The following is a 16,185-nucleotide window of genomic DNA, read 5'->3' as shown; positions in this document are numbered from 1 at the left end:
GCTGAATAGCTCCCCAAAAAAACCCAGCTCAAAAGGAGCCAGGCCCATTCGCTGCTGGGAATCCAATAAATTGTTTCAGGAAGTGGAAGTCTGTCCCGGCTAATGGAGCCGTGATTGACAGGAGGTTCTCATTACAGCGCCCATCAGGGGACAAAGTGAATTCCAATGTTATTTAAGAGGTTAAGTAGAAATAAGATGCAGGTGACAGCCCAAGGCTTGGGGCATCAGGCACTGCTCTTCCTATGTTGAGGTTTTTTTGTGAAGAGACTCCATAAAAATTCAGAATGACTGGGGGCAGGGGCAGTTTAGGAAGTAAAATTTGGTCCTGCCGTGACTTTGGGGACCTTGCCTGGCTGAGAAGCAGGGAAGTGAAGTTTGCTTTGGGAATTCTTGCATTAGGAGGTCCTTGTTCTTTAAGTCCACCCAACATGGATGCTACATTGGTACCCTACCTAGGGTTGGGTCAGGTTGGGTTGGTCATGGCCCCAAGCCTGCAGGAGCACTCAAGGAACATTTGGATATCACGCTCAGGGATGCACAGGGTGGAATTGTTGGGGTGTCCATGCAGGGTCAGGGGGTTGGACTTGATGACCCTTGTGGGTCCCTTCCAGCTCAGGATATTCTCTGATAGGTTTCTGCATGTGCTTCTCCAAGGTCTGTCAGAAGCATGTGCTTCTCCAAGGTCTGCACCTGGCTTGAGAAGCAAAAGAAAAGGAAAATGCATTCCTCGTGACTCAGGTTGCCCTGTGTTCCTGAGCAGGAGGCATCTCCGTGCTGCCATAGGTTACAAAGCTAAAACTAAAGGCTGTTTCTGGCCTTGTTCAGCAAAAATGAAGCAAAGAAGAGCATTCAAAATGCAGTGGTGCTTGCACAGAGGAAAAGCTCCAATTTAAGCTTTGACAAGAGGTTTAAAGCAGATGCTAAACCTTACAAAGTATTTATGGGTGTATTTTTCCTTTCTCTGAATTCCCAAATGACACTTGTGGATGTCACAGGGTGGGAAGCTGAGGGAGCTGCTGATTGCTGGTATTGACAGAGCCTTGCATGGTGCATGGTCAGGTACAAGGATGTAATTTAAGCACGGGGTTCACGGCTGGCTTGCGAGTGACGGCGAAACTCCCGCGTGTGACGCGTGTAATAAATCTGCTTCGGCGCAGGATTAATGTGGTATTCAAAATGATTATTTACCATTTGAAGTTGAGACGTGGCCGTGCACGAGGAGGAGCAAATAGCTGAGCACAAGGCATCAGGGAAGGGTGCTCTGAGGGGAGAAGGAGAATACCTGCCTGCATTGTTTCACCAGTGCGGTCCCGGGTAACGCTAATGAAAATTGCACTTGAAATGCAGGATTGATTTGTGATGAGCTCAGCCCTAAAGAGTACATTTGTGGCATGATAACCTGATTGGTGGTGCTGCCTCTTGAAGGGCTGAGGGGGTCTAATTGGCATATAACGCACTATAAATTTATTAGCAGCCTCTGCTTCCCCATTGGTGGGCCTTCTCCTGCTAACCACCAGGAAATTACCAATTTTCAGGAGTTACTCACTCAAGTCGTGCCGCGTCTGGGTTTTACAAAGAAACCTCCATTGGTGCTCTTGTAAATCCTGGCTCAGAGCTCCTGCAGCTGGAAGGGGTCACTTGTGCAGTGGACAGCTTGGACACCTTGTGTTGGCCTCTCAGCTTGGGCCTCCTTGGCTCATCCCGACTCGCCACAAGCCCAAGGTGCACAAAAGACCATTAGGAGGGAACGAGTCTGCTTGGGAACCCCTGGGCTGCAGCTGCCAGGGAGCAGAAATCACAGTTTTTTTGGCAGTCCACATCCAGGGCTTTGATGGCTCTTATTGATACATTCAGCCCCAGGGCATCTCGGGCAGTAGAGGATATACCCACTGTTCGTTTTTGGAAATTTTTTTTTCAGGAGCACAATAGGAATATTCAGGAGCCAGTGTAATTATTTCAGTGAGTTCACTTTTAAGATTGAGTCACAAATTAGAAAATAATATTCACATGTTTCTTCTAATTGGTAACAGATTAGGGATATTTTATCTTCTTTAAATAATTTCCAAATGTGGCCTGAAGAGGGATTTGCAGGGAAGTAGCTGGGAGAGAGAGAGAGAGAGAGAGAGAGAGGGAGAACTTATGCACCAGAAACACTTGGGCAAGAGGCTTTAATTCCTCAATTCTGGCTTCAATTCAGCCTTTAAATCCCTGCACAGCTCTCTCTGAGTTGCTCTCCAAGTGGAACTTGCTGTCACTTTTGGCAGGTGTCCCAGGTGCAGATTCTCTTTGCTGTCAGGTTTTCTGTGGGTTTCCCACTGTCAAACATCCACCTTATGGCTTGTAAATCATAAAAGCCTAAAGCTTTGCAAGTGATTAATAGGCAGAGGTGCATTGGAAAAGCTTCAGCAGGACCTGAGCACTTCCATGTCTTCTGAAAGCCACATCCATCTCTAGTCTCACTTTCTTGGGACACATTTGGGCAACCCCAGTGTTGCACATCCCATTGTTGGAAATGCACAAACACACAAAAAAAATCATTGAGATTTCAGTTTTTTAGTCAGAGGAACCTCATGGATTTCTCTGGGTGTTAACTGCTGAGGATTCTCAAGCCTTCATCCCTTTTTATTCTAAAGAAATTCTTCACCCACTTGGCTTTTCCAGACACATGAGCAGACCTACCAACAGTCTTTTTTTACCTAATTATGATTTATGGTTTGAGAAGGGCATCAAACACCTGCAGTCCACTAAAACAGAGGTGAAGGGAAGTCCCATCGCTTGCTGAATGGAGGGAATACTTTGGGATCTCTACCTTGCCAAAAAAGGCATAGTTTTTCCTAAATAAAAACAGCCATTAATAAATGAGACTGATGGAAGGGACTAATGACATCAGTAATTTCTGTAGAGTCATTAGCATCAGTGAGATGGTTCGGGTTGGATATTAGGGAAATTTCATTGCTAAGAGAGTGGTTAAGCATTGGAAGGGCTGCCCAGGGAGGTGGAGGAGTCACCATCCCTGGAAGTGTTCAAGGAATGAGTGGACACAGAAATAAGTGCCTTGGTCACCATGGTGTTTGGTTGAAAGTTGGACTCGATCTTGGAGGTCTTTTCCAAACTTCAGGATTCTGTGGTACTTGGGATGCAAATAAGGACACAGAAAGTGAGGGGAGCAGAAGGGAGAACTCCGAGTCACTTGGGAGGAGCTGGACAGTGGAGAGGTCCCTGAAGCATCTCTGGAATGTGGATCTTAGAAAAGCTGCCCACAGGGATTATCCAGCTGCTTCTCAACCCCTGGACCTTTTCCTCCAAGCTTGCCTGCCTGCCACTGCTGACTTCTGCAGAGCAAGCAGTTGGTTTTATTTGCTTGCTGCTCCAAATGTGTTTTTCTTCAGAGTCTGTGCTCAAATATGATGTTTATTACTTGTATTTTCTCTTTTATGTCTTACATAAATTCAGTCTAATGGTTGGAGGGTGTTCTTCTTTCCCAAATACTCCAAAGAGCATCATCTTACTGCTTCTACTGGAATTAAGATGCCATTAAAGCCCTATGAAAGGACTTTTGTTTCTCCTTGCAAACCAAACTGTAGGAGTTACTGTTAACAAAGGATCAAGAAACTTTTCTGAAGGTCTTTGTGAGGTGCTGCAATTAGACCATCCTCTTCCAGTTTTTGATCCTCTAGTAAAGACTTGAGTTCTCCTGGAGCCCACAACATGTCTTTTCCATTTTGGATCAGTTGGTGATCCTAGAGGTCTTTTCCCACCTTATTGATTGTATGATGGAAGCCTCAAGCAAACTTTCATTTGAGATCTTTCTACTCTGGAAGTCTGTCAACCCCCTCTGTCACTGTCATATTTTCAGAAAAATCCCTTTGCCAGGACTTGTTCTCCTAGGAAGCTGAGAAGCCTCAGAGAAAAATGAAAACAATAATTAGCTGATTGTTTCTGTTTTTGCTGCTTTGGGATGTGGTCTGGAGGTTGTTTACCAACTAGTCATTGTTTGATTGGTCTCACATGAATTGTTTTAACTTAATGACCAATCACGTCCAGTTGTGTCAGGACTCTGGAAGAGAGAGTCACGAGTTTTCATGATCATTCTTTCTAGCTTTCTGTCTCTATGCTTTAGTGTAATTTTAGTATAGTGTTCTTTAATAATATAATATAATAATATAATAAATTAGCCTTCTAAGAACATGGAGTCAGATTCTCAATTCCTCCTTCATCTCAGGGAGCCCAAAACTACCACACCCCTCAGAGTGTTTTTTCCCCCCTTCCCTCATTATTTATAAGGCACTCTCAGTTCTGCTGCTCCTCCACTTCCCAGCAGGGCAAGCAGAGGAAAAGCTCCATTTCTCTTCCTCGGCGTGTTTGCCATGGGATCCGTTCCGAAGCCGCTCACGTCAGCCACTGTTATGGTATCCCTAATGCTGTGTGATGGGGGAGCACAGCCCTGCTGCATGCCACACTGCTCAGCCACGGGGGCACCTCACCAGCCACCTCGCTCCATCTCCCACCTGGCACGGATTATTGGGATTTATGCCTTGCAATATTTGTGTGTCGCTCCCCATCCGCCACCTTGGAGAAGCGTCACCGTCACAATTTCTGGAAAAATCTCTTTGCCCAGGATTCTTCTCCGGGGAAGCTGAGAAGCCTCAGAGAAAAATGTAAACAATAATTATCTGATTTGCTTCTCCTGCGTTTTTCTGCTTTGGAATGTGTTTGGACATTGTTTACCAACAGGTGGTTTTTTCATTGGTTGCATGTGAATTGTTTTGACTCATTGGCCAATTACGGCCAAGCTGTATTGGACTCTGAGGAGAGTCACGAGTGTTTCATTAGTATCTTTCCAGCCTTCTGTCTGTATCCTTTCTGTATTCTTTAGTATAGTTTTAGTATAGCATTCTTTAATATAATACAGATCATAAAATATTAAATTAGCCTTCTAAAAACATGGGGTCAGATTCATCATTTCCTTCCAACGTCAGAGCATCCCAAAAATACAAGAGAGAAGGGAATTTCTTTTTTTCTTTTTTCTTTTTTTTTCTTTTTTTCTTTTTTTTCTTTTTTATTTTTTTAATAAGTAATGGTTTCCCAAGCTCCGCTTAAAACACTGCTGCTTTAAGCAAGGGTTTGCTGTAGGAGAAAATTAGTGTTATTTTCTTTTTTTCTTTTTTCTTTTTTTAATAAGTAATGGTTTCCCGAGCTCCGCTTAAAACACTGCTGCATTAAGCAAGGGTTTGGTGTAGGAGAAAATTAGTGTTAACAAATTGGAGATTAATGGAATCTTCTGACCTGAGTGACTGTATATCAAATGGCAAATTGAAATTTCCAGTCTGTGTTTAGGTACTGGCACAATGCAGTTTGATTTATACACTTAAGACATCAGGTTAAGTGTGGTTACACACGAGTAATGAAATGCATTAGGTGCGTGTTTCCAATTACTATTCCCTGCATATATATATATTTATTTATTACTGAAAACAGTCAAGAAGCAAATATACTCCTTGGTTTTAGCATTTCTAAGCAACTGTTGCAGCTTTTGGCTTTTTTTAGGTAATATTTGTGGTGTGCCCAAGTGTTGAGGTTGACCACACAAGAAATGGAAGCAGTTCACTCTTGTGTCTAGAACCACAAGTGATAACTCATTTATCAGCCTTTTTTTGGGTAGCCAGCACAGTGATATGGTTTGGGTTAAATTTTGTGTGGGTGTTTACCTTGATACTGATGTGCCAGCATATAAAAGGAATCTGATCCTGAACGCAGGAGCTTTCCTGTTGGTCAACAGAGGGTGGGTGTGAGGGAGCTGTTGTTCTGGGTTTTGCATTCCATACTCTTGTAAAGTCTCTCCTAAGACACCTTAGGAGAAATCCCATCTTCTTCCACTCTTTGTGGTGCTTTTTAAATTATTTTGACCGATCTGTGTGTTTAAAATCACAGTCACAGAATGGTTTGGGCTGGAAAAGATCTTAAAGCTCATCCAGTTCCACCCCTGGCATGGGCAGGAACACCTTCCACTATCCCAGGTTGCTCCAAACCCTGTCCAAACTGGCCTTGGACACTTCCAGGGATCCAGGGGCAGCCACAGCTGCTCTGGGCACCCTGTGCCAGGGCCTGCCCACCCTCACAGGGAGGAATTTCTTCCCAATATCCCATCTGTATCAGTTTAAACCCATTCCCCCTTGTCCTGGCACTCCAGACCCTTGTGAATAGCTCTCCCCATTTTTGTTGTTGACTCCCTTCAGGAACTGGAGGGCCACAATTAGGTCTCCCCTGGGCCTTCTCTTTTCCAGGCTGAACATTCCCAATCCTCTCAGCCTTTGCTCATGGCAGAGGTGTTCCAGACCTCTGATTGTCTTTGTGGTCTCCTCAGGACTGTGGTGAGCTCTAAATCCTTAGGATTTACCATTGTTAGGGTTTTTCCCTCTGAAATGTCGCTGGCAATGCTGTTTCAGAAAATTCTGGGGCTTTTGGGGTTAGAGGAAAAGAACAACTTGTGGCTTCTTCAAGGTTTTTATTAAATCTCTAGGGACTGTTTTCATTTCACATAATGGTACAGAACAAAGAAAAAAGCCTGGATTTTTATTGAGAAAAGATTTAAACAACTTGCAGGGCTTAGAGTTGTCACCCTTAGGATCTTAATTCTCAACTTAATAAGCCTTATCTTAGTACCCACAGTATCCCCTGCTGTTGTGTGTCACAGTTTTTGCTTAACTTTACACAGAGCAAACCTCAGGTGTGATATATTTTATCAAGTAAACCTTAAAAATTATTAGATGGAGTGTCGTGCAATGAAAACAGAAGTTGGCTGCAATTTTCTGTGATAAATCAGAGCCCACAATTGAAGGGTATTTATCTGAAAAGCCTGAAGTCAGTAAACCTTGATGTCTTGGCCAGGCTGGTCGTTAATGTTGGGCAGCAATAAATCCTGCGGGTGTATTAACACTGCAAGGAGTGCTGCTGCTTACTCCACAGAGGGGTAACCCACAAGTGCAGAAACAGCAGCTGTTTTGGGCTGTTTTGGAGCCCTGAGTAGGGGAATGCTTTCAGGAGAGAGGGAAAAAGGTGGAGGAGCTCCACCGAATCCGAAAAATGATGATACTGGTAAGTGTCAGGCAAGCCGTGATTAATTTGAGAAGCACATTGAGCTCTGCACAAATGAGTGATCTCTGTCCCTCACACACAGCAGGGCTTTTTTTTTTTCCCCTGAAACATACAGCTATGAAAGGAAAACTGAAAAATTGAATAGGAGAGTTAATGGTGGAGAAGGTCCAAAGCTGGGGGCTACAGGAAACGAGTCCCTGACAGTGCAAGGTGCTGCTGGTGGGAAACCGCCTTCATTTCATAGAATCCTGGAATGGTGCAGGTTGGAAAGGACCAAGATCATCTCCTTCCAGCCTCCTGCCATGGGCAGGGACACCTTCCAGCATCCCAGGATGCTCAGATGCTGGCCTTGAACTCTTCCAGGGATTTGTGCCATTTGGTTTGGGTGAAAAGGACTGAGAGTAGAAGTAACCTGAATTTGGCATGACTTTGCAGCGCTGAATTGCCTGTCTCCTGGACCAAAATTTGGAGAGTGGGTTGAACACAGTCCTCAGGCAGATAAGTTGCCCATCAGGCAGCAACTAAATCATTTCCAGGCTGGGTTACCACACTGTTCACTTGGACCAGAGTCCACGGCAAGACACGGGTTGGCTGATCCGCGGCTTTCCTGTGGGGCTGCCCTTCGTCCGTCAGGGATGTTTAACTTGTAAGAAGTAATAAGCTTAATAGATAGACTTTATTTAATTATTAATGATCCCTTTCTGTCCTTACAGCTCATAAAACACCCTGCAGGTTGGCAAAACACTCATAATATTGATCAGGAGCCAGAGAGATATTTATTTCCTCTTTGCCCCGGCGCGCATAAATCGCGGTCCGTTCCCTGGGCAGGCGGGATTTACAGTGGGCCCGTTTCTTCAAAGCTCTCCGTAATTAAGGAATAAATACCCATCGGTCTTTGTTTGCTGTCTGGAGCCCTCTTGTTTGCCAGGGACCTGGATATTCCCGGTGGGCTCGTGCCTTCCCCCTTAGCAACGCGGCCGGGCGGAGAGGCATGCGGGGCGCGGAGCCGCTCAGCTGCTCAGCGCTGCCTTTGCAATGCAGCACAGGGGTCTTCTCCTGCAGAGAGAGAGGAAGCCCCTGTGTTTTCTCAGCATATTGTTCCCAGCTCCTCTTCCATGCCTCTCCTCCCAGTTCCTGCTTTGCTCGGGGCAGGAAGGCACTTTGGAAATTCCTTGCTGCTAGCCCCTTTCTTCTCACCCTCTCTTCTTCTCCCCCCTTTTGCTGTTGCAATTAAAAGCATCGTGAACCTTTCTCCAACATTTCAATCCTGCCCCCACCCTCAACATTTTCCTTTTACCCACCCCAACCCTGCATCACCAGCTCTGTCCAAAGCAGTGCCATTTATTGGGATCATCACAGAGGGGGATGTTTAATCGGGAAGCCCCGGCACATGCAGCTGCCCGGCGCCGGTCATTAGGTGATGTGTGCTCCTTGTGTGCTGGACCACGAAGCTAATGACACATCCTGGGGCTCTTCCAGGAGTTTGGGAGGTGCAGTGGGTTAGATTTACTTCATTTTCTTGGAAGAGACACATTAACCTTGTCAGCTGGCCAACAGGAGAGGAAATTTGGCAGAGCTCTTGCTGAGCTGGCCAGGTTACCACGGCGTTAAAGGGTTGTACTTCAGTGAGCAACCAGAAATGGCAACACACGGGCACAGCACCTGCACAGCCACCGTGGAGGCACCTCTGAGAGGCCTCCTCTCTTACAGAATTAGTTCCTGTAGCAAGAGAGAAGAAAGGATGAAAAAAATTCAGGAGCTTTTTAGTGTTGTCAGAGGTGTGGAGGATAAAACTTCACTTCAAAGTGCCTGTAAGGAGCCTGCTCTTATTTCTGGTGGTGGGAAATCAGTGCTGTGCCATGGTAAATACCTGCTGTCCACTGTCTTTCTAATTCAACCTTCAGAATTCGATCCAGCTTTTTAACAAGTGGTGAGTAACTCTGGATAATGACACGACTTTTTAGTCATCCTTTTAGTCATGCTTTTGGAAGAGCAAGGCTGCTCCTGCTCTGGAGCTGTGGAATTCTGATGGCAAGTTCCCAGGCTCTCCAGCCACGTGCTGTTGCCTACTCAGGCAGTTCTGGGTCACTGCATGAGCACGACTTTTTTTCCCACCCTGCACGTCCTCTTCTTCTTTGCCTGCTGATGTGACTCCACCAAAAATCTGTGAGGGACAAATGGAGGTGAAGGCAGAGGTGAATGAGAATGAGGAGGAGTCAGGATGGAGAGTGGATACCACCAGGATGAGGCTTCTGATGGCATTTGTAGGGTGGAAAACCCAGTGCACCACATGATGGGGCTGAGCTGTGTGGGATGTGGGCTCCTCAAGGAGCATCTCCAGTGCAAACCCACGGCTGGGAACACAGTGCAGCTCCTGGAGCGAGGCTGTGCTGGAAGCAAATCTGCTTTTTCTCTTCTCTGATGCTCCCTGCTTACCCTCCCCCCCTTCCAGTGCCCAGTATTTATGTTTCCACATAATAATGATGTGATGTGGCTGGCAGAGTAATTTAAATAATTGGACATTATCTTGAGAAGCAAGCACCTAATTAGATCAAAATAAACCGAGAACTGAAATTTTCATCTGTTTCTAATAACCTTTTACCTATGTACAGTGTTGCTGCTGCAGTGGGGATTTCGTTATTCACACCACTGTGTGTTCTCGGGGTTCACAGTGATGGAGACTCCTGCAGGAGCAGAGAGCTTGGTGGCACTTTCTGGACAAGATTGGTGACTTGTTCCTGCTTCTGTAGAGTGTTTTGCAGTGATCCTTTGCTGTTTGTGCCCCTTGTGTGAGGGGCAAACACAGTGAGGTTTGGAGTCTGTACCAGCAGGTACAGATCAGGGTTTGAATGCAGATATTTGGAGAGAAAAGGCTCAAAGAACTTCTGACCTTAGGGATCTCTTGTTCATTTCTCAAAGTTTGTCTAGCAGCTCATAATCTATTCATTTTGCTGCATATGAGGAAGAGGAAGCTCAGACCTCCTCCAGTGTCTGGTGTCATTGGGACCATCAGAGCGTGTGAAGGTGTTTCTCCTGTGGCACAGCAGCTTTGATTTGCTCCTGAGACAAGGACTCCACTGCTGAAAGTTCTTGATTTGGAACCAAGAAAGAGTCTGAAAAGAGTCTTGGTTTGGCTTTGACAACTACAGCTGGAAGTGTGTGGTATGGAGAGGGTCATTTAGAATTGCCCAGATTGCAATTAAGGGAGGAAAAGAGGGAAATATTTACTAGCCTTTATTTTAGGGACTGGTTCAGTGTCTTTCTCCTGATGAGTTGCTCTCCCTCACACTTCCTCGTGCTCTTATTCAGTTGATTTATTTAAAGGTATGTCAGTGCTGGCTGAAATGAAACACTGTGCCTCCTCTTCCTGCTTATTGCTGACCGCTCCAATAATTCATTTTTTAGCTCATTAACTAACAGGGGATGTGAGCAGTGGTCCTCCGGGGAACTGCAATGAGGTTAAGTGATCTACTGCTGACAACTCTGCTCTTGGACTGGCCTTCCTTGGGGGAAATGAAACCTCAACCAAGACAAGCTGTGGATCCCAGAAGTGAAATTGGGGCATCACAGCAACAATTGCAGTATTTATGTCTTGTTGTCAGGGTTTCCGAGATGAATGGGGGCGGCGGAGCTGCAGCTGTCTCCCAGGAAAGTCCCCAGGACTTCCCATCCAAATTAAATGGTTTGTGCCAGAGATGGAGGCAGGATGTTTGTGGACATTGGCTTTCTAGATGCTCTAGATAGGAAAGCAGTCCCTATGTGTTGTGGCTGTCCATGAGGTGTAGTCCTGTGTGCTTTTCCTCCTACCTCTGGTGAGGTTTTGTTTTCACCCCTAACATCCAGATATTCCTTGTGCCCAGTTTGTACTGTTGGAAAGACCTGAATCTCACTCCATACTGATGTCAGTGACGTGCTGTCCCAAACATCTGAGGCCTCAAAACACCTTTATTTTGATTTACAATTCCACCACAACCCTTGATGTGACTCCAAAGGTGGAACTGCACCTTCCTGATTGAATTCATTTGGTGCCCAGCACTGAGGCAGGTCGCAGCATCCCCCTTCCTGTGACATTGGCTTCTAAAGAGTTTCCTGTTCTTTCCCCAGCCTTTTGAGGCACTAGGACAAAACCGAGCAGGACTGGGGCATTCCTATCTCTCTTTCTTGCATCCTTCCAGGAGCATCAGGGTTGCCCACATGACGCACAGCAAACCTGAAATTGGAGCTGGTAGATTTGTGAACCTCAAGCTTGGAGAGCCTCTGCCTGAACTAAGCAATTATTCTCTCTCTTTAGCCTCACTATTACAGTTTAGGCTGAATGGTGGTTGGAAGTGAGAGACTTGTGACTTTTTTTCTCAGTAGAAAGGGACTTTTTCTTGAGCAAGCAGTGCTCTGATAGGAGTCAAAAGTTTCTCTCACTCCAGAAATTGTCTGGGGAAGAGGGTGATTCATTTGCAGACCCTTGACTAAGCTAAAGAAAATATTACTTACATATCTGAGGAGTATTTTGCCTTCAGGATGTATGGACATATGAAAAATAAATTCCCAATAAATTGTGTGTTACTGTGGGTGAACACAGGTTGAATCACCTCATTTTCCAGTACAGCACATTTTAAACATGTAGTGGATGTGTTGGCTATACTCTCAATACCTCTGTGTGTGTTTAAAAATCATGTGAGATCTTTGCTAACATCCTTGAAGATAATCTAGCTGGATACTGGGAGTAGAACTGTTGCAAGAATGCCCATTTTATTGTAGATAATTGCGTGTTACTTTATCTCTTTCGTGGCACTGGTTCTAGTTTGGCTTTCTACCTTAAAAAATGTAATTAGAAAAACCATGAATTAAAGATTCTGATAACAGAACTCCTTTTCTTCCTCCTCTCCATCTGGAATACCTGCAGCCATACTCCATTTATCAGATCCTGCCATCAAAGGTTAATTTGCAACTGCCCAAATGGGTTGTGGAGGGATTTTTTTTGGTGTGTCTTTTAGCTTGCAGGAGTCACTCAGAGGCTTGAGGTGAAAGAAGCCCTCTCTGTGTTAATTTTCTGTTTGCACTTTTGCTCTGAAGAAAAGCCCTGGCCCTGTTTGTGGGGCAAACTGTGGCCGGGGCAGGGAAGCTGTGGCTGCTTTGGGAAGCTGTGCCTGAAAGCATCCAGGCAGGTCACAGCAAGGTCACTCCACACGTCCCAGGAAATGATGCAAAACTAATCCAGATTTGCTGGTGGAAGGAGATGTTTACATAAGTATTTAAAAACAGATTAGGGCTAACCTGACACTAGATTACTGGGAGCAGTGTAAACACGGCTGAAAGGCGTAAACAGAGCTTGGCCTTTTGTACTCCAGAGGAGAGAATCTGTCACCAGGACCCAGTTGCCTGGCTCAGGTGATGTTTGTGGTTTTCACAGGCTGAGCAGATTACCTGAGGGACCTCTAAATGGGACTTTTTTGTCTGGGGCTGCTGCTCTCAGATCATGTAATTGTATGGTAATTTTTGAAATGGCGAGCGGAGGGCCTTGTTTGTAGTCCTTGTTCTGCTGTAACCTGATAGCACCAGAAAGCCTCTGATGGTTCTTTGATATGTCAGGAGGAAAAGGTGCTTCAAAGCACTGGTTTGAATTTTGGGAAAACAAAGAGGAATCATCCTTATACCTTTGGGAGCATTACTCAGCTTGGAGGGGGACAAAGCCCCCATTTGGTTACTTCTGGTCTGGGATACAGAAATTGGGTGCATTTTTTTGCAGTGTGTTCTCAGCCTTAAAGTGGAACCTGGCTGCTCGTTGTGTCTTGGTGACACCGAGGGCTCTTGCTGGCCCAGGGCTTTTTAGGCCCTCCTGGCTGTTGTGATCCTACAACCCCATGGGCACAGCATCCATCAAGGAACAGTAAGGTGGACAACACAAATATTGCTAAAAATACAAGGTTTGGGTGAAGTGCTCCTAAGGTTTGGGTGAACTGTTCCTGTAAGGGCTTCCTTGACATAAATTTGAAAGGGGAAACGACCTCCTTGTTGGCTGCGACACCAGGTGAGAGTGACCTGTCCCCTCTGGCTTCCCTAGGGAAGAAAAAGAGCTCTGGATACGCGCCAAGTACGAGCAGAAGCTCTTCCTCGCCCCGCTGCAGTGCCTGGAGCTCTCTCTGGGCCAGCACCTGCTGCGGGCCACGGCCGAGGAGGACTTGCGGGCGGTGATCCTGCTGCTGGCCCACGGCACCCGCGAGGAGGTGAACGAGACCTGCGGCGACGGCGACGGGCGCACGGCGCTGCACCTGGCCTGCCGCAAGGGCAACGTGGTGCTGCTGCAGCTCCTCATCTGGGTAAGGACTCGCCGCGGCGCTGGGCTGTGGCCCTCGGGGGGACGGGCCGCGGCTGCTCCTGCAGGGCTTCACGGCTTCACCGTGGCCTCAGGGTGGCTGTTCCTCACTGCACGCTTTCAAAGGGTGGTGGAAAAGCAGGTTTCTGCCTCTCTGCTGCTTGTTGGAAAGCGAAAAAAAATGAAAAATTACGGACTTGAGGCAAAATTGTGGTCGAAAAACAAGCCTCCAGGTGGAAGCACAGGAATATTGACCAGCTTCTCCTCTTTGGTGGTGTTGTCCTTTTGTACTTTGTTGTTTTCTAGGCCTTTGAGCATCAGGGGGAGGGAATCTTTCTCCAGCCAGCCTAGGCTGACTGCTCCAGACACAGCTGATTCCCTTCCCACTGAGATACTGCTAAATATTTGATTTTTTATTTTTAATTCAGAAAAGGTGTCTGTTTGAACTGCCATTTCTCCACCATTCCTGACATTTGGTACTTACAGGTGGTCCCTCAGGGAGGGGACAGCCCAGCGTGGGAAAGGAGGAAGGAGAGATTCCCTTAGCTTGGAATCTGCTGGGGCAGATTTTGTCCCACACAAGAGCCTCCCTCTATTTAGAAACGTCTTTTCCGTACGTGGCCCAGCGCTGCCGTGCTCGTGTTGTCAGGCTGCTCCCTCACCCTCCCTCTCATCCAATCCCAAACCCCTTCCCAAAATTCTCACACCACAGCTCCCCTCTTGTTTCCCCTCACACCCAATCCCAAAGCCCCTCCCGGAATTTTCACACCACAGCTCCCCTCCTGTTTGCCCGCAGTACGGCGTGGACGTGATGGCGCGCGACGCCCACGGGAACACGGCGCTGGCCTACGCCCGCCAGGCCTCCAGCCAGGAGTGCATCGACGTGCTGCTGCAGTACGGCTGCCCCGACGAGCGCTTCGCCCTCATGGCCACCCCGAACCTGTCCAGGAAGAACAACCGCAACAACAGCGGCGGGAGGATGCCCACCATCATCTGAGGGGAGCTCGGTGGCGCCTTCGCTGAGCCGAGCCGCATCCGCAGCCTCACATTCCTCCATGCCCATCGCAGCTCCGCTCTGTGAGTCCGGTACCTCTCCTTCTCCCTCTTCCCTTCGGCCCATCCCGAGCGCCAGGCGGAGCGTGGGGGGCCGAGGAGGAGCGCGGGGGCTGCGGGCAGGCCGTTGTTTTGGGGGACGGGCCGCGCGTGGCGCCGGCACTGGCACCGCCCGGGGGACACGCGGCACCGCCGGGGCAGAGGCGAGCCGGAGCAGAAGGAAGGAAGGAAGGAAAGGAAGGAAGGAAGGAAGGAGAGACGGTGACTTTCCCTAAGTGACAGTGAAGCACATCAGAACATTTCACCTCTACGGAACGCGGCGACGCCTGGATTTCCATTCTCTTCTCCTGAAGAGCTTGACGGCATAAATCAGAAGCAAGCACAGAGTTTGTCAGGTTTGAAGCTCCTATGATGGTATGTGTCAAATCAGTTGTAGCTAATCTGTCCGGGGAGAATACTGGCTTCATTACACTTGTATAGTTGAGTTCTTCCAGCATTACTGCTGTTTAATAGAACATGATTAGTCATCACGGAGAAAAAAGCATATTAGCTGAGGAGGTAGTTACATGGCACGCTTCGGTGATTGCTTGGATGTGATTGCAATATTCTTAGAAGCATCATATTATCTCAGACATGTTCTTTCGAGCCCTTGGAGCCCTCCTTTCTAAATTCACTGTCATAATTTAGTATCTGTTTAATTTTTCAGTCCAAAGAGAGGAAATGAGTTGCTGAGTGTTATTTGACTGCAGTCTCCTTGGTGTAAAAACAAAATGGAAAAAATAAATAAGAGTAAGCCTGAAACACAAAAAGGAATAATGAATACCGCTATGGAAAACAACATTTCAAGTACGTTTGGTGAAATTAATAAATGCATTAAAGGCTAATTTTTTTTTTTGTTACGTTTTCAGCCAGCAGAAATAGGTTCTGTCATTTTGCCAAGGTAAATTGTGTTGAGTTTTTGGTCACTCCTGTGATGCATTGCCTAACTTATACAGATTTTTGTATTGTGTCTCTAGATTCTATGTATTTAAAATCTATTTGAATAAAAAAAAAGACCATAAATATACATTGATTTTTTTTTTGTACAGAAAATAACATCTCTGTTAATTTATAAACTGTAATGGATGTGAACTAAATAATGTGCAACTAGTTAGGATCTGTGGGTTGCAGATCATTATTGTACATCGATAATATTCCCAGCAGTGAACTCTTCTTTCCAAAGCCTGTGAGGAACAACATATCAGAAGGAGATCAGGGAAAAAAAAAAAAAAAGAAAAAGCATGTGAGACCTTTTAGAAAGGAGAAAAGAGGCTGTTCCTCAGCGCTGTAAATATATTTTACTCCAGAAGTCAGGAAGCTTTCACAAGCCAAGACAAAAAGCCCCATTCTGGCTGGGGGAAGATCAGATTTGATTAAGTTCAGAATTGATAGCCTTCACCGCGCGGGCAGGGCACGGCTGCGCTCCCTCCCAGCCCCGCTGCTTTCCGCAAGAAAAATGGCTTGTGCAAGTGGCCTGGACAGTTCATTTCAATTCCAAGTTTTAATACTTGGTTGCGTTGTTTTGGTCTTGCATCCCAGCTTCTCCTGCTTCCCACTGGCAGGATTCTGGCGTGGGGAAGCAGAGGTTTTGGCAGGCAGAAAAGTGATTTTTTTTTAATTTTCTTTTTTCTTCAGAAGTGGCATATGGCAGTGTGGGGATGGGGGCATGGTTTATCATGGAGAAAGTT

General features: G+C 46.5%; 1 protein-coding gene across 10 annotated transcripts in view; it reads left to right on the top strand.

The window, feature by feature from the left end:
- The window catches only part of AGAP1 (ArfGAP with GTPase domain, ankyrin repeat and PH domain 1), a 308,565-nt gene extending 292,835 nt beyond the window's left edge, over window positions 1-15,730 (top strand). For all 10 annotated transcript variants that reach the window (XM_039703608.1, XM_039703607.1, XM_039703606.1 and 7 more), the window contains 2 exons: window positions 13,154-13,409; window positions 14,202-15,730. In XM_039703608.1, coding sequence (XP_039559542.1) covers window positions 13,154-13,409; window positions 14,202-14,402 — 457 coding nt within the window. In that variant the 3' untranslated portion in view covers window positions 14,403-15,730. The remainder of the gene's footprint in view (window positions 1-13,153; window positions 13,410-14,201) is intronic.
- Window positions 15,731-16,185: the final 455 nt, after the last annotated feature.

The sequence above is a fragment of the Passer montanus genome, unplaced genomic scaffold (genome assembly GCF_014805655.1).
Source record: "Passer montanus isolate IOZ18808 unplaced genomic scaffold, ASM1480565v1 scaffold165, whole genome shotgun sequence".
Taxonomy (NCBI): Eukaryota; Metazoa; Chordata; class Aves; order Passeriformes; family Passeridae; genus Passer; species Passer montanus.
Note: the sequence above shows the minus strand (reverse complement) of the source record. Positions and strands in the feature narration are given on the sequence as shown.